At 37.7% G+C, this 24,673-nt stretch overlaps 1 protein-coding gene across 4 annotated transcripts in view; it reads right to left on the bottom strand.

Moving 5' to 3' along the window:
* Positions 1-24,673, bottom strand: part of atrnl1b (attractin-like 1b) — a 154,147-nt gene that overhangs the window by 104,158 nt on the left and 25,316 nt on the right. For all 4 annotated transcript variants that reach the window (XR_013818669.1, XR_013818670.1, XM_079846036.1 and 1 more), the window contains exons 4-17: positions 24,333-24,461; positions 23,891-24,099; positions 20,624-20,798; positions 19,222-19,309; positions 18,030-18,285; positions 16,636-16,819; positions 16,370-16,524; positions 14,138-14,222; positions 13,822-14,033; positions 12,009-12,127; positions 11,779-11,911; positions 8,747-8,934; positions 3,708-3,921; positions 3,409-3,597 (exon numbers count right to left, since the gene is read on the bottom strand). Coding sequence is in view for 2 of the 4 variants with exons in the window: in XM_079846036.1 (XP_079702162.1) it covers positions 3,409-3,597; positions 3,708-3,921; positions 8,747-8,934; positions 11,779-11,911; positions 12,009-12,127; positions 13,822-14,033; positions 14,138-14,222; positions 16,370-16,524; positions 16,636-16,819; positions 18,030-18,285; positions 19,222-19,309; positions 20,624-20,798; positions 23,891-24,099; positions 24,333-24,461 (2,336 nt within the window). In the remaining 2 variants the exon portion in view is untranslated. The remainder of the gene's footprint in view (positions 1-3,408; positions 3,598-3,707; positions 3,922-8,746; positions 8,935-11,778; positions 11,912-12,008; positions 12,128-13,821; positions 14,034-14,137; positions 14,223-16,369; positions 16,525-16,635; positions 16,820-18,029; positions 18,286-19,221; positions 19,310-20,623; positions 20,799-23,890; positions 24,100-24,332; positions 24,462-24,673) is intronic.

Here is a 24,673-nt window from a genome sequence, read left to right as displayed (position 1 = left end):
AAAAGCAGAGAACAGCAGTCATTCCTTTCAACAGAAACAACCAGAGAGAGAGAGAAAAATGTGTGTATTCGTGTGTGTGACAGTGTATGCACACACGGTATGGTTGCAGTCACTGAGCTATATAGCCTAATAATACTCGATTTAGCCTATGTGACGTGGTTGTGTATGATTTGGCAATAGGGAAACAGCCTATACATGTTTAAAAATGATCGGGAGGTCGTGAGGTGCTTGTAACGTTCTCGGCTCGTAATTCCTCTTGCACAGTGAGCCAACCGCGACCATATGAGCAGTGTGAGTGATAAAAAAACATCTGCGTGCTCGTACGACAGCAACTAAAACGTGTTAGAAAAATCAACACTACCTAAAGTGATAGAAACCATCTTTGGAAAACATTAATTTGAAGTCGAATTGTCACAAATCATTACATTTGAAGTGTCCCTGGCAACTGCAGAGAGAGAAATGTGGGACAAATAGTCAAATAGATGATTTCCGGCAGTGTGACAAGGACATGGTACAAACCGACTATAAACAAATGACCTTCAGCCCAACAGAGCAGTGGCAGCAGCCGCCAGATTTCAGAGCGAATATATCAGACTGTTACAATATGGGGTCGACACACACAAGCTTCCCACATCCCGGTGCAAATCACTGCTACGCAAAAATGTACAACTTCACAAGTGTGAGTCAAACTCATCCAGGCATGCTTTGACAGAGACAAAGTACCCTGAAGAGAAAAAGAAGAAAAACAAAGAGAAAAAAAAAGAAAAACATGAAGCAGGAATAGATCTTTAAAATGGCACTGACACAGGCCGGGGCTTATGGTGGAGCAGTTGAAACGTTAAGTAACCATCACTTGGACGGAGCGATACATTTTGGTGACAAAAAGGTTTCCTCAGAGAGACAGATTTGTAGACTTGTACCACCTCTTTCTGGCGGAGAGAGCTTTTAATTCATTTTCCATCAGACTGAGCATAATGGAAGTTCTTTCAGTAAGTCTAGGCCTGTCATAAAAACACACTACAGTCAGGAGAGTGTCCATGTGTCCCCTGTACACTTACCTCACCATCGGATAGCCAGGGTGAAATAAGACATTATGAGCACTTAAAGCCTCAAGTCTAAAGGACAAACATAACTTGGCATAACACAGGATGTACACAGCTGTGTACCAAATAAATGCACAGCAAATAAGTTTGCATTTCAATAGCACTGAATGCAAATATTACCTACACATTAAGATGTTTGGGAGATATCAAGGCCTCTTTTTTAAAGGGTTAGTTCACACAAAAATGGAAATTCTGTCATTAATTACTCACCCATGTCGTTCCAAAACCGTAAAACATTTGTACAACACAAATGAAGCAAACGAAGCACTCGCCTTGCTTCATAAAATTGAGATTGAACCACTGGAGTCACATGGATTATTTTTATGATGTCTTTACTACCTTTCTGGGCCTTGAAAGTGGTAGTTGCGTAGACTGTCAATGGAGGGACAGAGAGCTCTCAGATTTCACTAAAAATATCTTAATTTGTGTTCCGAAGATGAACGAAAGTCTTAAGGGTTTTGAATGACATAAGGGTGAGTAAGTAATGATAGAATTTTAATTTTTGACTGAACTAACCCTTTAATATTCCCTGCAGAATGATTCCACCTAATGTCATTTTTCTTAAAGTTTCTATCACTTAGCGTGCCGACACGTGCCATAAGAATCCATTCTTGAACAGCCAAGAGGGAAGAACGAATGAGACAAATTGAAACACTAATTGCACATTACAGGCAGATCAGAGGCCAAGCAGTTCAGCTAATGGGATGAAACAACAGATCTGATAGAGATGAAGAACCCACACAATCCAGGCTGCCGACAGGCACTGATTGCTTGTATCTTTCTCTGAAAGGCTCCACAGACCAACTTTCTCATCACAGAGAAGAGTATACTCACACTGAAACCCTTCCAAGAAACGATGGTACGGGCTTCATGAGAAAACAGCTCCTGTAATTCAGTTTTATTCAAAGTTCAAAGTCCAAAATATCCCTTTAAAGAAAATTTACTTAATTATTAAACAATTAGCAATTAATTATTATAAAATATACACTACAAAAAACATCAAAAGTTTGGGGCTAGCTAGGCATTTTTATGTTTTTGAAAGAAGTTGTCTATTCGCAATATATATGGTAACTATATAGAATCATAGTTTTTAATTGTAATACATTTTAAAATGTAATTTATTCCTGTGATAGCAAAGCTGAATTTTCAGAAGCCATTACCCCAGTCTTGTGTCATGTGATCCTTTGGAAATAATTTGGTGCTCAAAAAAAACACATTTCTTATTATCATCAATGTTGAAAACAGCCGCTGCTGCTTAAAGCTGCAATATGTAAAATTTTTGCAGTAACATTTCCAAAAACCACTAGCCCAGTGTTATAGATTTTGTTCAGTTGAGTACTTACAATATCCCAAATGTCTCCAACTATTTGTAAATCGTGAGAAAATTGCTATTTTAACCAAGGAACCGGGACATGTAAGGGAGTCGCCTGTCGATTGCATCATATCTGTGTTACCCTCGGTTTTAATCTGCAGAAATGCAACATGTGTCATAGCAGCCGCCGAGCGAACGCACAGAGTAATGTCATAACATAATTTTCAACACACTCAAATGTATCTAATACGATAAACAGAGCTGCGTTACCTCATACTCATGACCGGAAAAGCGGAACTGGCGTTGGCGACTGTGGCATAATAAAAGTCCAGCTGCTTGCGAGGCATGTGTTGCGTTCATCTTATTAACAATCGCTCCAGCGGCCTTGCTCAGCTCCACAACACTCAGTCCTGCTCTGCTTCAGACTACAGTAACGTTAATTATCGCACCCATGGACATGATTTCTGCCCGAGTCCTATCTCGATTCTTTTCCACCAGCTGTGAGGTGAAGACCACATGTCCCAAGATTCTACGCTCAAACTTGGTCTCATCAAGCTACTCCTTTGTTTTGAATAGGCGACCTCTAGCAGACGGAAAAGTTACATAGTGCACCTTTAATATTTTGTGAAAACTGTTTAGTTTTTTTCTTGGAATAGAAAGTTTGAAAGAACAGCATTTATTTGAAATTGAAATCTTTTGTAACATTATATAAATGTAACTTTTAATCAATTGAATACATTCTTGATAACATTAAATATTAATTTCTTTCACTACTACTTGTAGGTTCATTGTGTATATATTTTGGCTAATATTTACAGAGTGCTACCAATAATAGTGCAGTACTATTATTACTAGAACTTAACACATTTTGCATTCAGTTCCTTTTCACCCTGAAAATCAGTGCTGAAAACTGAAAAAAAAAACAAAAATACCATAGATTGTTTCTGGGGCTACTAGAAGTGATGGCCATTATATGTAAATAAGGAAACTCACACACGCAGTCTCCTGTCAGCCACTCCAGACACTGGCCGTAGGGAAAAGAGATGACGTAGGCATTGGAGTCCACACAGCGTTTGGTGCTTCCACACCACATGCACTCCATGGCCTGGCTGGTGCAGTTCTCACAGGTGGTGCGCAGTGAGCAGGGCATCTTACAAGGGCGGGCGTTCTGGTTCGGGCTCACTGCAGAAAAGGAAATATGTATGAGGTTACCGAACAGGGAATGCTTATGTATATGGGCACATTTCCAAGCCTTCACTGAAAATAAAGGGAATAAGAGAATAGGCACTCACCGACTGGTTTCTCACAAATGAGGCCGTCTGTGTTAGCGGTGCATGGATTGGCCCTGAGGCCAGACACCTGAGCTCTCTCTAGGTAAGCACAGAAGCCTGAGTCATTGGGCTCACCAGGCAGCCACTGCAGAGAGGTGTTAGCGAATGGAGACATGTCCTCCCAGCCCCAGTATGACACGTTGATCTTCCTCAGGCCCACCCACGGGGACAGTTTCTGCAGGACAAATGCAATGAGTCACAGAAAGAGTTAACAAAATGAACAAAACTAATTTTGAACAGAGGATGCATCAATCATAAATAATTATGTAAATAGAATACGGGTATACACTGCCATTCAAAAGTTTGGGGTCAGTACGTTTTTATTTGTTGTTGTTTTTAATTAATACATTAAGCAATGATGCATTAAATTGATCAAAAGAAAAGACAGTAAAGACGTTTTAAATAAATAAATAAAAATTCCATTTCAAATAAATGCTGTTCTTAACTTTCTAATAGGGATGCACAATATATTGGCCACTATATCAGTCAAGATATTGCTTATCAGCTTTTTTTTAAAAAAATTAAGTATTATCGGTAACGGACAAAATTTGAATATCTGTGCATCCCTACTTTCTATTCTTTGATGGACTATGAAAAAAAAAAGGTTTCCACAGAAATATTCAACAGCACAATTGTTTTCAACAATCAGAGTGTTTACATGAACCCTCATAATGTGATTATAATGGGATTTTGGCAATATTGTGATTTAAACTTTGAGCGCAATATTCAATCAAACTAATGCGATTAAGCTCATAATCGTAGTTACCATAAATCACATTAAACTATGTGGCGTACGCCGATTTTAAATCGCAATAAACAGGAATGTAAACACCTTAATCGCATTATTACCATTCTGACCAAAGTGCGCCTGTGCATGGACGTACATGGATGCCGTGTTCACACAAATTCATGAATGAACTCTGTGACATTATTCTGAAGTTCTCTTCACCAAATCGCTAAACTCTGTCAACACAACTCGCTGTTTCTGCTAGAGATGCACCGATTGCAATTTTCTTGGCCGATGCCGATTTCCGATTTTTTGTTAAAGAGATCGGCCAATACCGATTTTTGTCGATTCCGATTTTATTTCTAAGAACTATAATTGACAGCATATACAAACAAAAATCCACTTTTTCTTCAAAGCTAAATTTTTTTTTTTCTCAAATAATTTGGAAACATTACAACAGGATCTTCTCTCACTTAAACAACTCTAAAAAAATAAGTGTTCTGTGCCTGGAAAGAAGTAGAAATAACAAATAACTGAAAATCAGTTGCTTTATGAAACAAAACATTATAAATTGACCTTTTTCTCTTTTTTACTAAAGTACAAAAGATCCTATGAATGAACAAACCTGAAGTGTACAATACTCCTCCAAATAATAGTTCAGTAATTTGGGTAATAAATATTGCCAGCTAGGGATGTCACGGTACCAAAATTCCAGTAGTCGGTACCAATACCATAAAAATGTTATGGTACTCTACTCGGTATATTATATATATATTGGTTTTTTTTTTTTAACCATTTAAAAAAAATTATTAAATCTATTAAGTTTATTATTTATGATGATAATCATTATAAGTAAATAATACATAAACATTTGAAGGCTGTATGCTGTTTAAAAGTAAACATTGTTTATAAAAAAAAAAGATCAAGTGAAAAATAATCAACCATTTAAGCATAATGATTATTAGTAGTAGAGAAGTATTATTATTACATAGAGCCGGCGCTAAATCTACAGTAGGCTACAACAGTAGCCTAATATATTCTGTCAATAAAAATTTTTTAAACTGAACTTTTATTTTGACGGGTTGCCGTTGCCCTTGAGTGTCTGTGTTCATGATTTGACAGTTCTCTTAAATGAAACGGTAAATTCTCATGAAGTGACGGTTTATGCGTTCGGCTGATCACAGCCGCATGTAGACGGATCGGCTCAAAATCGGAGACACGTGAGACTGATCGGCCGATCACCGATCAGTTGCCATGTTCATCAGAAACCCGACATTGCCATGTTTATCACAGCGCTGAATAATATCCAGTACGTCCATGAAAATGTATTTTGAATTTGGTGCGAAAATTAAAACAATGGCTGGTAACATGCCTACTGACTGCCTGAGAGCTGTGGGAACGGAGTCAGGCCGGAGGCACGAGTGCCAAGTTTTCTCATGGATGAGCTCCGGAAAAGGAGGAGCAATGACAGTGAAGGATGAGAGAGGACCAGGCCTGGACTATTTACATTGTGTTTTGTTTACGTTTGTGCAAACAAAAAACGAAAGTAAAGCAGCAGCCCCTCACAGACGACTGCAGCGCAAACATGGTCCTCTCTCGTCCTTCACTGTTGTCGCTCTTCCTTTCATCTTCCCAGAGCTCCTTCGTGAGAAACTCAAGACCTCGCTCTGTTCCCACAGCTCTCAGCCTCGTCCTGCTTGCCACAGTCTCAAACTCACCAAGGCTGCATTTATTTAATCAGAAATACAGTAAAACAGCAATATTGTGAAATATTATTCGAATTGCTTAAGATGCCTTTCTTATCAGCTTATACATACGGCCCAATCCTGCTTGCTACAGAAACTTTTTTTTAAAGCTGACCCAAACTTTTGAACAGTATAGTGGAAAACAGCCAGTCAAAATTTTGGACACCCATGACCAACCTTTCATGATCTTAAAAAAAATTTTGATCTAAAGACTTATGCATAAAAGTTTAAAACTAGGATTGTGTCTCCCTATTCGGACGGTCATTTTTCCTCATGGCATTGTAAAGTATTTTCAACATTTACAGAGGCTAGTCTGTGATTTTATTGCCCTACAAATCCACAACGTCAGTGTTTTTCTCCCACCACCCGCGTAAAAATTCATGGTCGAATTACCTACAGTTTTTTTGACAAACACCAAGGACATGTGGTAATTTAACTGCCGTCCGAATCCACAACTTTTAAGTTTACAAGAAAAGATCAATTCAAAATTCACACAAAACCCCTTTTTGACCACTGCAGGGCACCGTACGATAACTGTTGCGCTTCGCTGTAATTTGCATGCATTTTAAAGATGTACACTTTTATTATTGAAATGCTGGAAAGTATTTACAAGAACAATATTTCATCACCGCTCCACCTCAGCGAGTGGAAGCTGTTAGGAACAAAAAGGAGAAAGAGAAGAAAAGCAGGTAAAGATTTGAAATAGACCATTATTGTGGCAGCAAGAGATATGCAATACAATTTTAAAATATTATATACATAAAAACTATAAACCAAGCAACTTTATTTACCTTGTGTAAATAAGAGGCTGCATTAACTTATTTATGCAAAATTCCACATTTTCAAAATGACATGAATCAGAAAAAGACAGAAAAACATTTCAACTATAGTGTCTATTTTTATATTTTTGAACAGATTTGGGTAAAAAAAAAAAATTATATACATGTACGTATATATATATATGTATGTATGTATGTATGTATGTATGTATGTATGTATGTATGTATGTATGTATGTATGTATGTATGTATGTATGTATGTATGTATGTATGTATGTATGTATGTATGTATATGTATATGTATATATATATATGTACACATGTACACATGTACACATGTACACATGTACACATGTACACATGTACACATGTACACACGTACACACGTACACACGTACACACGTACACACGTACACACGTACACACGTACACACGTACACACGTATATGTATATGTATATGTATATGTATATATATATATATATATATATATATATATATATATATATATATATACACATATACATATACATATATATATACATATACATATACATATACATATATATACACATATACATATACATATACATATATATACATATATATATATATATATATAATATATATATAGACTTCTCGATTTTAAATGATTCTCCTTTTTACGAACCGATATCGCTTCCTAAATCTCAAGAATCGATTAGTCATCCTGTTTTCATTTAATGAATGAACAGAACATTGTAACGTGACTCCCATCCAATAAATCGCTATAATCTTTGTACTCTGTTACTTTTGATATGAAACAATGTCTCAGATTTCAAATTACATCCATTTAATTACGAAATTCAAAAATAAATAACGCTTTGGCGGTGTTTCATGTGGTGTGACAGATCGCAGAAGTACCTCAAGTAGAAATTTTTCAACTTGCGCAGAAGACACGATTGAGGCGAATATCACATGTTCGCAGCGAATATCACACGTTTGCGGCAAGCGCGTCGCCCGTTGTGAATTTGCGTCTATTCACGAATTTGCATTGACTTTGTATGCAATCTACACATGCAAATAATTAAATTCACGTTTGGTGTGCACACACCATCAGAGTCAGTTCAAGTGAAGCGGCAGCATGGAGCCCATGTGAACTCCTCCGCTTTAATACCAGTTCCAGCGCGAAATAAACATGAATCAACATCTGAGTACAACTTACCGAAATCCGTATCATGTCACATGTAATCACTCAATCAGTGTTTCAACCGCAGAAAGACGTCAGTAAAACAGCTTGTAAACAATGTCATATAACGTCACATTTCCCTCAGAAAAACCATATCCAGTGACCATAAACTCGATAGTCAGCTAGAAAAATAAATAAATCTTCATCCGAATGTTGTATCAGTGAGGCGCAATGCAAATGTATTTTTACAGACGTCCACATGAGAAACAATTACCATCCGAGTAGGGCTTTAATATGATTTTCTTTATAAAACTAACATTTTAATACAACAAATGAGTGAGTTGGATCGCATAGTGAAAGAAAAGATTGAATGATGACCAAAGTGCGAAGAGCTGTAATCTAGGCCAAGGATGGCTCCTTTGAAGAGGCTAAATATAAGATAGCATTGATTTCCTTGACATTTTTTTTTGGTCACTTTGATGACTTTACTATCATTCTAGAATGTCAAAAATATTGATAAGGAATGAGAATGTGTGTCCAAACTTCTGACTGGTAGTGTACACGCAGTATGAGCAGACAAACCTTTCCCTTCAACTGGTACTTCTGCAGTTCTTCCAGCACAAAGTCCACCTGCTTGGCTGTGGTAAGGGAGGCGATGTTTCCCTCCAGGTTCTTGCAGTAGTGCTGAGCATTGTCAAAGCTCTCCCTGCTGGAGTTGATCTGCAGACAGGCCTCCCCAACATTGCTCCAGCCATCTCCACACAGCTGGGCTACAGAGAGGTCATGAGATGGCGAGGAATTAGGAGCTTTTAACTCAAGCCTAGTATTTTTTCATTTCTCGTTTGATCTCTGTTCTTCGGAGATAGCAGGAGAGCTCTTAACATAATGAAAGCTACTCTTTAGAACAACCAAGTGAAGCTCTAAAAGGGCCGATAGCCAATTCAAGCAAAGTGGCCGATTAAAGAAATTATTTCCACTGTGGTAAATGCCAAGCACAATCAGACTGAATCATTCAGCAAATTTACAATTCAAGGAAGACTAAAGGTACCTTGATTGTCAAGTTTCTTCAGGGGGGTATTCCAGAAACAGGTTATGTTACATACCTGGGTATGTTTAAGGGTAAAGAACTTTCAGTTCCAAAAACGGAGATAACTATTCATATATAATGAATATACTTATATTAATATAACTACATTTGTTATATAGTTACAGTTATATAACATACAATATTATATATTAATTCTAAAGCCCTATTATAACAAGTTAATGTTTAAATGTTAGTTCAATACAAATATATTTATTATTTATTTTATTGTCATCTCACACATGGATCTGCATTAGCAAACTATATAATCCTTATTCTCAGTGAATAAAGATTACATATTAAACGAAAAGATTGAAAAAATTATTGTACAACCACCAAATAGGTGGCGATGTGCACTAAATAGGTTATGTAAATTGCCATTAAACAAAAAAAGAAGAAGGAGGAAGTAGAATGGCACGCTCTTTCTTAGCGTCTGTTTCCATGGTGAATCATCGATTCGTTGCTCAGTTGAGAATGTCTTGTGTGTTAACCGGGAACATACACTGAGTTGTCTGAACTTACTCATGGGTGCGTTTTTGGAACCGGCATACCTCAAGTAAGCAAGGTTTGGGTTAATCAACCGAGAGTTCAAGGTATATGTGACGGTAAGTTAACCTTGCTTTGTGGAATACCCCCCAGGTCAGAATTTACAAAGAGCACCACATACACAAATTCAAGTACAATTCAAATGAAATTACAAAACAAAAAGATAGCAGAGGGAAGGCAAGGGGTGTCTTTAAATCTGCCGAAAACAGGCTTTGTCCCAAAAAACTAGTGATCTAGACCAGTGGTTCCCAACCACGTTCCTGGAGGACCCCCAACAGTGCACATTTTGCATGTCTCCTCAATCAAACACACCTGATTCAGGTCATCAGCTCATTAGTAGCTACTCCAAGACCTGATGTGGGTGTGTCAGACAAAGGACACATCCAAAATGTGCACTGTTGGGGGTCCTCCAGGAACGTGGTTGGGAAACACTGATCTAGACAACCTTTTAAAGGTGCACTCCTGACACAAAGGCTGTTCCAAAAGAAAATATAGAGTCAAACCAAAATCTATTCAGACACCTTCAACATATTCTGACATTATCACAGTTTATTCGCTATAGTTTAGAAAATGGTAATAAAATATGACAAGAACTCAAAGTTAAACTGTCAGAACAAATTCATCTTGATAATGTCAGATAACTTTGATAGAAAGCTATGTAATGCATTACAATCAACCAATCAGCAGTCAGCTGTTACATTTAAGTACACAATTAGATAATATCAATTTAGGTCAACCAATTACCAAGCAATGCTTCATTTTGTTCAGTTTGTGTGTGTAAAAGGTTGCATTAGCAATTAAAGAAAAAACACTTGGTCAAAACATGGTCAGGTCAAAGTGTCTGAATAATTTTGTCCTAAATATTTATACATTTTACTGGTAGGTCGTCCACTGGATGAATAATTTTGTGGGTATAATAGGTCACAGTTTACTTTATTTTGCTATCCTCACTGACATAACTGAACTATAGTGTCCTGCACCCACTACCACTAGTAAAAAATTATATCTGGTGTCTGAATCATTTTTGGTTTGACTGTAGCTCCTTTTAGCCAATATTTAAGTTCATAATGCACACTGAATAAAATTAATCCAAGATGGCAGATGAGTGTATTTAAACTCAAATTGTCTATTTTACCCAATATGCTACATATTTTTATGCTCATCAGGTCCTTAAAGGGATAGTTCACCCAAAAAATGAAAATTAGCCCATGATTTAGTCACCCTCAAGTCATCCTAGGTGTATATGACATTCTTCTTTCAGACGAATAAAATCAGAGTTATATTAAAAATGTCCTGGCTCTCCAAAGATTTATAATGGCAGTGAATTTTTGCTTGTTTTTGAAGTCCGTAAAAGTGCATATATCCATCATATAACTGCTTAATCCATATTTAAAAACTTATAAAGTAAAATATCTAGCTTCCGCCAGAACCAAAATAAAAAACCCTAACTGGTGTGCAATGTCGTCAGATGTAGCATAAGCATTTTGAAATGTGAGACACTTCACTTTTTCCGTAAGTTGAATACAGAGGGCGATCTGGTGGATAGATAATTTACTTTATAAAGTTTTAAATATGGATATTTTTCTTACACAAACACATCGCTTCGCTTCAGAAGGCCTTTATTAACCCCCTGGAGCCGTGTGGAGCAGTTATATGATAGATAGATGCACTTTTATGGACTTCAAAAACTAAGCAGCAATTTCACTGCCATTATAAAGCTTGGAAGAGCCAGGACATTTTTAATATAACTCTGAAAGAATTATAACTCATTTACACCTAGGATGACTTGAGGGTGAGTAAATCATGGGCTAATTTTCATTTTTGGGTGAACTAACCCTTTAACTTGGCAGAATGTTAATGGAAAACTCCATTGGAATCAATTATGAATCATGTGTGAAAAATGCTTGACAAGCCCAGTGATCACCAGTCTTTGTTCACAAAATAAATTAAAAAAATGTCTCCCACTATCCTCTGCCTCTCTTACCAGGAAGGGTGTGGCATTCCTGCTGCTGAGAATCCCATTGGCAGCTGAGGTTGAGGGAGCAGCTCTTGCAGTTGGCCATCTTACTGCAAATCTGCTCATTCCTGATAGGACATTTGGTGAAATTCTTGACAGTCTAGTAAAAAGAAAGTCAAAAGAGATATCAACAAACACAGGACTACATACATAGAGTTATGGAGTGTAGCATTGATGCCCTCTGCAGGCTAACTTACAGCAGTGCAGTTACTGAGAGCTGAGATGCATTTCTTGCTGTCACACCACTGACATCCATTAGTGTTGGCGGTACAGCTGGTGCAGTCTGAGAAGCGGTAACATCTCTCATCCACTGTGGCTGGAGCAGAGACAGATCGAAAAAACAAAAGTAAAAAAGGGTGAGATGAAGAGCAGAAGAATTTAGTCCAAAAAAATGACAGTCTTAAGTATTAATATCCAACAGTTATAAGGCATACATTAATCTAGAGAGACATCTAAGCTTTTCCGAAGCCAACTCTCATATCAGACCATTAAGCAGAAGAGAAATTTAGCACTTCAAACACCTTCCATTCCCCATTTACTTCCAATCGCATGACTTCAAACAGTGGGACTTATGGAAAGAATCAAAGAAGCCTCTGTTCTACATCTCTCTCCTTTGACAATCCTTTATTCAATAATTAAGAGTGTCTCATGTCCTTACTTCAAAACAGAAACATTTGTTTCCCATTCCTTAGCCTTAAAAAGCTCGATCTCATACACACCAAAGCAACATTTCCTGCACAGCTACTGAATACAGCAAATCTATCAGTCTGAATCCGCCATCAGAAATAAATCCATCAGAGCAGTTATTCAAATAACACTTACTGAAAGGATCATTGTTACACAAGTTTTAGTTAAAAATTATTTTAAAAAAATTCCGGGATTCTTTGAAGAATATAAAGTTCAAAAGAACATTTAGTTGAAACAGAAATGGTATGTAACAATGTAAAAGCCTTTACTGTCACTTTTGATCAAGCCTAAAGTATACCTCGGCCAAAACAAAGTCCATGAGATGAGCACATGCCGAACGAACGCGTCTTTCCACGCTCATGGCCAAAGTAGTATAATTTGAAGGGCTCACAAGCTCAGCTGTTCGTGAGACGGAGCGGAACACGGAAAATGTATACCCGGGCCTTCAATGTGTCCTTGTTGAATAAAATGATTTATAATGATGAATTAATTTCTTTCACAACATTCTCTCTCCAACAGCAAAAAAAAAAAAAAAACGATTTCCAGTGATTACTACAAATAGTTCATATCCACAACACCCCTCTCCATTTTCTAAATGTTTTTAATAATTAATTTATAAATAAAAATATATTTTTTAAATGTAATCTTTAACCAATCATTTATAACAAAAATAACTGAAAAAGTTATTTGACTGATATATCAAGTCTTGTTATCAAACCTGACATCAATAGTCATGTTGTATGCTTGTGTTTGAGTGCTTCCAGCGTCCTGGCATTATTTCATAGTACATAGTCTTTATCGCAAACAAATTAATTTAGACTGCAGGTCCGTATTTTTTCCCGTGGCACTTGAGATTCAGCAGCGGCAAACAGCGGTGAAAACACAGAGACACACGCAACATAAACAAGACAAGCGCTGCCAGGGATTATCCCAGCATGCACCTCTCAAGACATAAGGTTTGAATTTCAAATCAAACAAAACAAAGCCAAATATTGCATTGGCTGGAGGTGCACACACACTCACTCTCAAAGACTACATTCTGGCTGGTTTTGTGTGATTGGTTGTGTTCTGAAATGTGGCAAAAGATCAAACAGACTGGCAGTCCTGCAGAGCAGAGGAGGGCTGTGGGAAACTGTCCTCTGTGTCTGCTTCAGGCAGCTTGTGCCCCCTCCATTACTCTCTCATTAACACAGCCAGCGCACAATGTAGCAGACAAACCCAAGGGCTTAGATCAATACACACAAGAATGATTTCTTGGCTTGGGCACCGTAGAAAATGTTTTAGCTGAGGGTGGCAGCCTCTAAGCCTCTTCCAGATACCTACCAGCTTTGGCAGGGCAGAATGGAGCAGGTGTAGCACTGTTAGTGAAGCTGAGCTCCCAGGACACGCAACGGCCCACTTTCCAAACGCAGCGCACGCCAGGGCCTGCGGCCTCACAGCGCTCCTGCCCCAGGAAGGCCTCACAGCTGGGTGGCCTGTAGATCAGTACGTCATTCAGAAGGACGCTAGAGAAACCCCCAAACACATACATGGATCTAGAAAGAGAGGAAGATAAAAGACAGTTGAGTAGACAAGAACAATTTGTGAGAGGTTGTGTCTGTGTGTGTGTGTGTGGGGGGGGAGGGGGGGGGTCCCTCACCCATTACTGGTTACTGCTGTATGTCCAAAGCGATTTACATCTCTGTGCAAGTTTGGTTTGGGAAGGACCCTCCACTCGTCACACGCTGTAAGAAAAAAGGCACATGGAAAAAAAAATACTTTTGACCAAATAATTTCAATTAATTTGTGATTAGGGTAAGGCTTAAATTTTTGTTTTTGTTTCAGACTTCAGACTGCTGTGGTGTGAATCGGTTCAACAATTTCACTAAAGGGATAGTTCACCCAAAAATGAAAATTCTGTCATCATTTACTCATCCTCAAGTTGTTCCAAACCTGTATGAGTTTCTTTGTTCTGCTCAACACAAAAGATGATATTTAGAAGAATGTTTGTAACCAAGTATAGAGAGCAACCATTGACTACCATAGTATTTTTTTCCCAACTATGGTAGTCAATAGGTGCTCTCTCTGCTTCGTTACAAAAAATTTTCAAAATATCTTCTTTTGTGTTCAGCAGAACAAAGAAATGTATACAGTTTTGGAACTACTTGAGGGTGAGTAAATTATGACATAATTTTCATTTTTGGGCGAACTATCCCTTTAAAGCCGCACTAGGTAACTTTTGCTCTCGGGCTCCCCCTACAGTTGTGAAACAGTATTGTCCTCTACTACTGTCATAAACGGTCATTCTACATCAGGGGATGCATCGCACGTGCATTTGTTGACATGACAACTATGATAGCCCTGAACTCTGCAGGAGTTCACATGCAGGTGTTCTGCTTGCGTCGCGTGTGAAATGTCTTCATCTCAGGTACAGTGGCATATGTTTCAGCATATCATATGAATACAATTTCATGGGTTTTATTTTTTTCAAACGCCAAATGATCGCGATGCTCACGTTTACAAGCCAGCGTCATTATAGTAGCCTAGTCTATTGGTTCCCGTTTTACAGAATCTATATGATACTTCAATTGAATGTTTGAGTGGTAGGTAATCACCATATATCGTCAATATTATAATATCAAGCTACCATAGATGAATCTGCAAATTCGAAAAATCGATTTGCATTAAAGCTTGAGGAAAGACAAATAAACCAATATCACAGACATGTTAGGTATCCTAAAATATGATTTTGTATGTATTACGTATTTACTTGCAAGAATGTAGCCCCTCCTCCTTCAGCTCACACCAACGAGCAAACGCTGGCCCAATGTTAATCCTCGTCCTGCCTTTAATCCGATCACTTTCTCGTTTTCTCTTTTTGCTTTCCTCAGACAAAACCTTTGCTTTCTTATTTTTCTGTGCTGCTTCGGCCATGACTATAACATTCGGCAAACAAATGATTTGCGAGCGATTTTTTCACGCACGTCCGAATTTAAGGAAGTGGGGGTGGTGGTGGAAGTGACGTATATGCCGTAAAGCAGTCTAATTTTGTAGTTCTTTTTGTTCTCGGGTTACTACCCGAAACCCGAAGTTTAAAAGTACGATTAAAAACGATACAGACCCCGTCAGGCTATGGCAGACGTGTCATTCAACCTATTGTAAGTCGATGTATCATCACAAGAGTTTTGAAAATATATTATGAAGGTTGAAAAGTTACCTAGTGCTGCTTTAAGTAGAACCAGTTTAAGAATGATTTGCTCATAAATCTGAAATCACTATGCAATATATTAAAATTTTAGAACAAAGAACTACAACTAAAATGGATTTTCCATGGACTTCGAGATTAATTTCCATGACTTTTCCTGGACAATACAATTTCTTTGCTTTTCCATGTGGGAATGCTGACAATTGTACAAACCGTTTGGGGTCAATACGTTTTTTTTTTTTTTTTTTTTTTAAAGACATTAATACTTCAGCAAGGATACATTAATTTGATAAAAAGTGATAGTACTCATTACAAAAAAATATATATTTTTCAAATAAAAGGCTTTTCTTTTGAACTTTCTTTTGAAAAAAAAATCCACAAAAATATTAAGTAGCACAACTGTTTTCAACATTGATAATAATGATACCTATAGACTGTAATATTGCCTACTGAAAATTCTTACAAAATCCATTTTTAAAACTATATTTTTAAACTAATTGAAATATAAAAAAAAATTAAGTTCAATAGTGTAATACATTCGTTTTTATTGTATTTTTGGTCACATAAACGCAGCCTTTGTGACTAGTGAGCATAAGAAATTTCCTTTAAAAACATTAAAAATCTTACCAACCTCAAACTTTTCAACAGTAATATATGTCAAAGGTGTTGCAAAATACCAGCACAAACCAATGTCATAGGCGAGAAAGTCAGCAGAGAAGCACTTGGCTCCATTGCTAAGAGACGTGTCATTATGGGTATTTCCTCCAAAGATGAGTAGAGTTCCTCCCAGCAGCACAGACGAATGCAAGTAACGCGGGTAACCACTTTCCCGAAGAATCGTCCTGCAACACACAACAAATATCGTCAAACTAATGCACCTAAATTAACTGAACTATAGCCTGTTCCTCAACAATTAACCCTTTTTTTTCTTGAATATGTCCGTGCACTCTTACCATGTGCGGGTCTGGACCTCATAGCGGTAAAGCTCATCCACTAGGCCGTATTTGTTTGCCGGAAGAGATTTGTAGCCTCCATGAACGTACACGCTTTTGCTACCGCTTTCGTACACACTGCTGTGGCCATACCCACCCTGAGCGACCGCTCCTCTAGTCTCTGGCACCAACCAGGTGTTTGTCCCTGTGCACAGAAACAAAATAACTTACTTTAACATTAAAAAGTGCACCTTTAAGTTACAGATTTTCTTTAAACATAAAAAACATTTTGCCTCTCCATAACCAGTCTACGGAAATTTGACATTAATCAGCGAACATAAACAGAAGCTAAACCGAACATGCTTGACGTGTGAGAACGGGAGAATGAACCTCATTGGTTCTCGCACCTCAAGCGAACATGCTTGAGCCTCCGTTTACCACAACTGCTGTGAGCGCTGATGGATGCTTATATGTGAATAAAAGTCTAAATGTAATCTGTTCAGCATATAAAGTGATCGTGTCTCTTCAGAAAATTTGGACAAAACCGCTCAATTCATATGGATTCGTTTTACGATCTCTTTATGAATTTTTTGAAGCGTCAAAGTGGTAGTTGCGGAGCTGTTAATGGGTGGACAGAAATAGCTCAGATTTCATTAAAAATATCTTCCTTTGTGTTCCGAAGATGAAAGAAAGTCTTGCGGGTTTGGAACGACATGAGAATGAGTAAATGATTTGAGTAAATGATTAGAGAATTTTCCTTTTTGGGTAAACAAACTCATTAAGCGTGTTTTGGTACAATAAGTGGAATAACCGTGTTACCTCATCCCAATAGAATATGGTTTGTGGTATGAGCTCACAACACTTGTATGATCACTTGAGAACATAAAGATTATACCCTGATCCAAGGGTTTAACAGGATTAAAAAAGGTACAGATTATTAAAAATCTTCGGCCTGAGAGACACAGTCTCTGGATACATTATTTGTTCATTGCTCTTTGCAAAGAACCACAGCTCCATCTATTGGACCACTGATGTAAAATAAAATAAAAATCTAATCTGTTTCAACCCCTGCAGACCTACTTGTTACAGTTTCTCTTAAAAAAGTATATTGTCTTTAAATAACAACAAATTGTACAACCAGTGTTGTTATTAACTAAAACTAAAATGATTAAAAACAGTTTTGAAAATTAATTTAATAGGCCATTGCAACCCACTGAAATTAATTAAAGCAACAAAAAAAGGCTAATAAAAATGACAAATTAAACTAAAATGAAAATGGAAACAGTAAATAAAAAATAAAAGCTATTTCACAATATTACTTAACACTATAATAACAGTACAAGTGTACAACCCATCATTTTAGGATTCTTGCAGAACCTTTCAGTCCTAATCAAATACACTACTCAGTCACTCACTGATGTTGTACTCCTGAACATTGCTGATGTAGCTGTAGATGGAGGAGTAGCCGAAGATGACCACCATCACCACATCACCGTTGTCCAGCTCGACTACATGGGCGGAGTGGCCTTCCACAGCGTAGACCTGCCCATGGGCTGGCACACTGGGGAACTTCTGTGACCACGTCATGGCAGGAATGTTAAACACCCAGAGTTCATCTGTTACGTTACTGGCACCCATCTCCAAATTGCCTCCAAACATGTAGATGTCGTCCTGAAAGAAAAAGATTTAATAACAAGTTACAAGGAAGTTTGAATCTACTGGTAAATATTCTAAAGTTGAAATACATTTCTTTGCCAGGGCTGCCAAAATTAAAGTTAATGCATGTGATCAATATGTTAAATTATGTTTAATTCTGTTCTGTATATAATTCTTTATACTGGTGGTCAGAGACTTAGGAAGAGCATTTACACTAACATTCAAAGTGTATTTGTTTTTTTTTTATGTTTTTGATAGAACTCTCTTAAAGTTACTGTTTTCTATTCTAATATAATTTAAAATGTCATTTTAATTTATGATCCTTCAGTAATAATTCTAATATGCTAATTTAGGGCAAATGTTACATTTCTTATTTGTATCAATGGTGAAAACAGTTGTGCTGCTTAATATTTTTGCGGAAACAATGTCAAATTTTTTTCAGTTCAAAAGAACAGAATTTATTGAAATAGAAATCTCTTGTTATATCAAATATCTTTACTGGAATTTTTGAACAGTTTAATGAAAAGTAAAAACTTACTTTTTTGTATTGAGGATGTATTTAAAAAAGTGTATTTAAAATAAAAAATATATATCAAATAAGTAGTATTTTTATGGTTGAATTTAATTATTGAATCTTGAATTAATTATATGAATTATTATCCATAATAAATAATTAGAACTCCAGACTCCAGGTCAGCTGAAACATGTCTACATGTGATTACAGCCATAATTTGTGGAGAAGGTTATTTTTATTCTAATTATTGCAGAGAAGAATAAGTGTTGTTGCAGGATGCTCTTGATTGGATAATTGAAGCAGATCTGTACCACATTGTAAACACAGACCAAAAGATAGAATAGCCTTGTTCACTCACCCTGACAGAATACAGCCATTTAGCTTAAAGACAAAATATTGTTACCAAATTCTTTATAACATTTAAACACGCATGTTACCCGATATAGTGCCAAGGAGTGTCCGTATCTCGGCAGGGGTCCGCTACTGATGGGTACAGTGTTCCAGATGCCACTTTCCAGATTATAACTGTAAAGAAAAAAAGTGTTAACATCCTAACGCAAGTTCATCACTAAAGTGGAAGTTGTCCAGTGTCCAGACTAAAGCCCTATTCGCATGGGTTTAGCATTACCTGGTGACTTCTAGTCATTTGTAATAATTGCGGAGGTTGTCTGTGATCTTAATCCCTTGCGAATCGGTCATGTCTTTTAATTTGTAAAGTAAAAATTCCCCCGCAAATGACCAACCAAATTTCGCCGAACACAGAGGTCCTGTGATTATATTAGTCCCGTGCGAATCGGCATCTCTGTGATTTGGCCAGGATTCGGAGGGTCGTATATCGTTTTTGTTTCCTGTGCGCAATTTTATCCATATTGCATATATGTGCACCGTTATAAATGCTTGTGCGGCTGTGCACATTATACTTTCACTTTACAAATAGAGCCAATTTGGGAGCAAATTGCTTGAGAGGTGTGTTCAATATTATTCTTCATTAAAAACACAAAAACAGACCAGTACAATGACAAGCTCGCTTAAATGGGCACTTTTATATTTAGCTTTGAAACCAAATCTTCCGTCGTATTGTCAGCTCCTCACTCTTGTGATAAATCTTATTCCTGCTGCTGGTCTGTGCTCAGTTCAGTTTTTAATTGTTTTTGACTGTTCTCTAACTGAACTAAATAATTTTTATTACTATAAAAAAAATCAAAACGATGGTGGGAAAGTGATGAAGTGGTGTAACACCGACTCGCAACAAGCAGCACGCGGTAGCGAACTGTTGTTTATGATATATCATACAGCTATAGGCTATATAAAACGAAAAAACAACAAGTCTTGACATCATATCTGGGAGATAAGTCAGTAAATATGAGCAAAATAACAGGCTTTACTTATCCCGTGTGAATGCGCCATGCGAAATTCAGATGTGGGAGGGGGTAATTTCTAAATCACATGAGGTCCCCAGATAATACTAATCCCGTGCTAATAGGGCTTAAGATGGCTTCATAATTACACAAATTACCCAATATTCCAGTAAGACTTTCTCCATGAAGAGTTTTTACTGAAATGTCCCATCCACAACATCGCTATTGCTCCCTATACAAAGAGTTTCCTCTGAGAATATTCAGACTCACAGCTTCTACCCTCAAACTGTCAGATTAATCAACCTCTATGCCTACCACATGCTCACGTTGATTTATTATTAGTATTATTATTATTACTGCCGTTTTATTTTGGGATTATTGTCTTTGTATGGAAGCGCATACATGCAAATAAGCCTTGTGCATATTTAACATGAAGTGGATTATGCTGTAGGCCTACACAACGCTCTGAATTACCACTTACTTTAGAATCATCTGAAAGTTGCTGTAGTTAAACGTGTAGCCACCAACGACCCACATGACCTTTTCCTGCACCACTGTCTTATGGGATGCTCTTCCCAGCGATGCTCCAAAAGGCTTCACTGTGGGCATGATCCAGTAAGACTCTGTGGAGGGCACTGTTAGCGAGCAGTCTGGACCTGAGAGAGAGAGAGAGAGAGAGAGAGAGAGAGAGAGAGAGAGAGAGAGAGAGAGAGAGAGAAGGAGAAAGAGAGAGAGAGAGAGAGAGAGAGAGATTATTGTACAATAATCTAATGCTGCGTTCACACCAAAACGCGAACAGAGCGTCAGGGGCGGGTGATTTCAATGTTAAGTCAATGGAAAGGCGCGTTGACGCGCGTCTGGAGGTCCTGCAGCACGGGAGACGTGTTTCGCGCGGCGCGATGGACGCGTTCACGCGAATGACGCAAATTGGATGCGAATTGAGCGTCTTGCGCGATATGCAGGTTACGCGCGAGTGGACTTTTTGTGCATTCACAAAATTTGAAGCAAATTCGCGTCTGACGCCCGAGTTGAAAAATTTGAACTTTGGCATCAATTCACACCGTGTTAACCAATCAGAAGCCTGCTTTCTGCTGTCACGTGGTAAAGTGGCGTGATGAGAAACCCTGCATAATCTAAAAATACTACTATTGTGTCACAAAATGTAGTTTTAAGACTTTTTCAGGTGAGAATGTAGTTGTTTAAAGCTCAAATCTGTGGTTTATTTATAAAGAGAGCGCCTTTTTTAAATTTTTTTATAATCTTGCGTTTTTGGAGTTGTGAGATCCAGGCGATCAGCGGCGCTCAGCGCTCATTAACCCCGGCGAGAGCAGCCTTTCCTCGGCCAGTCCTTCTGCCGTCTGCCGCTGGCTCTGATGTCCTGTAGTGGTTCGTCTTGTGTTGATCTAATGGCCGATCTTTGGTGTCATGAATCTATAATCTGTTGTCTGCCAAATCGTTTTGACTGAGGGCAAAGAGAAGTTTCATAACTTTATTTTTTTAAGGATATATAAATATACATGCAGTGAAGATAATGTAGGAGTTGCCTGGACCACATTTGTGTGGCTATTAATGCTTAATATATATTTTTTAATGAAAATTAAAAGAGGCAGAGTGGCGCCTTGCACGTCCAATTCGCTGTGGACGCGCGAATGGATTCAAAATGTTCAAGCGTCCAAATAGACGTGGCAGATGCGATTTTGACTCTCTATTCGCATTTGGTGTGAACGCAGCATAAGGCAGAGTTTTCCAAAATGGGGCTTCACAGACCCCTGGGGACTCGCGAGGGAACTGCAGGGGGATGAAAAGCGAATAAATTAAACTGAAAATAAAATTAAAAATCAATATAGTTGGCTGCACAATTATTCAAAATAAAACTTTAACCGCAATTTAGCTTAGCCTGATTTTTAAATCAAAGGCTGCATTTCATTAAATAAGTATACAGCCTGTTGCATGTTCCAGATTGAAGAGCAGAACTGTGTTATATGCATGCCGTTTACAGTGTTTTCAACATCAGAGCGGCTTGGTTCACAATAAATGCTGCTTCTCAGGAATTCAATCTCTGTATGTGCAGAGTTTAACATGCATTTTTGGAACAAAATGTGTAATAGGTTCACTTTATTTACACATTCCCATTATTTTGTGGATAGGAGTTTACAGCGTTTCACCAGCATTCTGCCAAAATAAAAGATTTAGGATTTGAAAGTGACTCCTGTGAAAACAGGTCTCATTGCATCCGCTTGTCTGAGAAAGTGTTCAAGGCAGCACGTACTGACGCTGATATCTATGGCTTTTTAAAGGGATAGTTCACCTAAAAATTAATTCTGTCATTAATTACTCACCCTCATGTCGTTCGAAACTCATAAGACCTTCGTTCATCTATAAACCATAAATTAAGATATATAGATAGACTGTCTTTACTACCTTTCAAGGCCCAGAAAGGTAGTAAAGATATTGTTAAAGGGATAGTTCACCCTGAAATGAAAATAAAGCCATCTTTTACTCACCCTGCTGTTGTTCCAGTGCCCTATGTCCTATCTTTTTCATACCTCAAAAGCAGAATTTTTTTTAAATAGTCCTTCACGAGCTCCTTCCTATAATGGCAGTGAATATACAAAAGTATCACGTAATGGTACAGTGAGACGCACGCCATTTATGGAAAGTGTTCAGGAGGCATACTATTTTTGTTTTATGTTTTAGCCTGGTTGCTATTCACTGCCATTATTATAATTATTTTAAATTTCTGCTTTTGAGGTCCAAAAAAGATAGAAAGACATAGGGCACTGGAACAACAGCAGGGTGAGTAAAAGATGGCTTTATTTTCATTTCAGGGTGAACTATCCCTTTAAAATAGTCCATGTGACTACAGTGGTTCAATCTTAATGTTATGAATCGACAAGAACTTTTAGTGCGCAATAAACAAACAAACAAAAATAACTATATTCAACCAATTCTTCTCTTCTGTTCCGTGTCTTCTACATCAGAACGCCGGCTCATTAATGGCTGGATTCTTCTTCAGCACTACACGCATGCGTCTTGGTGCTCATGTAAACAGCACAGATAATTATCAAATATAATTTTTTTATTTCACAGGACAACTGTAATTGTCATATATTTATATAATTTATTATTTAGTATTCATTTTTAGTATTATTATTATTAATATTATCACAATAAGCGCTATATAAGTGCAGCCCTATATAACAACTTTGCAAATAAAAAGAATAAAAATAAAACATACTAAAAAAGGATTAGATATTTTATTTGTTTACTAGCATGTCATGGGAACCAACATCAGGGAACCATGAACATGAGAGTGTGTATTTAAATTATTGAAATATTAACTTCAAATGTCAGGGGTATTTTTTAAATAAATATTTTGTCTAAAGACCAATTCACACTGTGCCGACAGACGGCAATAGACACTTCGCTTAGTGAGAAGTTGGCCAGAAAGATTCATTAAATTAATCTCAAGACATCCTGATCTAAATGCTCCATCACGCATAATTGCGCTTTGACACTTTGTGACACTGTGGAAAAAGCCTGATGAGGATGCTGCAGTGATGCAGAGGTGACAGATGCACTATTAAAAAAAAAATCAACACCAGGGGGAGACAACCCACATAACAACAAAAACTACCCGAGACGCAATACTCTGTTGGGAACACGAAACTGGAAAGGTCTCAGATTTTCACAGCATCCTGTAGAATAACAGGAGAGGAGTGGAAATGAGAGTGGAAGTGAGTAGTACCTTGCCAGCTGTCATTGCACACGCATAGCTTTTCCCCGGTGAGGTCACAGTAGCCATGATCGGGGCTGCCACAGTTGTTCCTGCAGTACGGGATGTCACAGGCCTCACCCTTCCAGTACTTATCGCATTCACAATACACACGGCTCGCTATCGAGTTCCCCGAGGTGCACTTCCCATGGCCAGAGCAGTTGTTTGGACATGAGTTGATTCTGTCAAGAGAGAAAGAAAGAAATAAGGTGGTAAAAAGCAAACAAAGGGGAGGTTCGGACAGAGATGGGGGAGGGTATAATGAACAGGACTAATCTGTGATTACACTGAGAATAAAACATGCACAGAGGCGATAAAATTAAGATAATGATGAAATTAACGCTTGACCAAATCAGCAAGCTTTCTTTAACTCTATGTCATTAACTCTGTTGTCTCAGCGTGGCCGAATACTCACGAGTAGAAGACTTCAAATCCCGTCAGGTTGTAGGCAGCGTCGCTAAAAAAGTGCAGGAGTGCGTAGCCTGAGTTGGTCTCCACTTCAGGGACGGTCTCGTTCCCTTTCACTTCTGGGACAATGAGACCACTGTGGGAAAATTACACAAAAAATAGAAGCTGTTTAGGAAATGTTCCCTCAGTCTTCCTTAACAGCAGTAACTTATTCCATTTGTTATGCAGTAAAGTGACATTTTCCTGTGTGATTTTCTGAAAGGTGCAACGGGGTCCACAAAAAAAGTGAGATAAAAGGAAAATATCTATTTTTTAGGACTTTCAAAGTTAGCATGTTGAGTTAAAATA

The sequence above is a fragment of the Gobio gobio genome, assembly GCF_949357685.1.
Source record: "Gobio gobio genome assembly, chromosome: 20".
Classification (NCBI taxonomy): domain Eukaryota; kingdom Metazoa; phylum Chordata; class Actinopteri; order Cypriniformes; family Gobionidae; genus Gobio; species Gobio gobio.
This window is presented reverse-complemented; position numbering and strand designations above follow the sequence as displayed.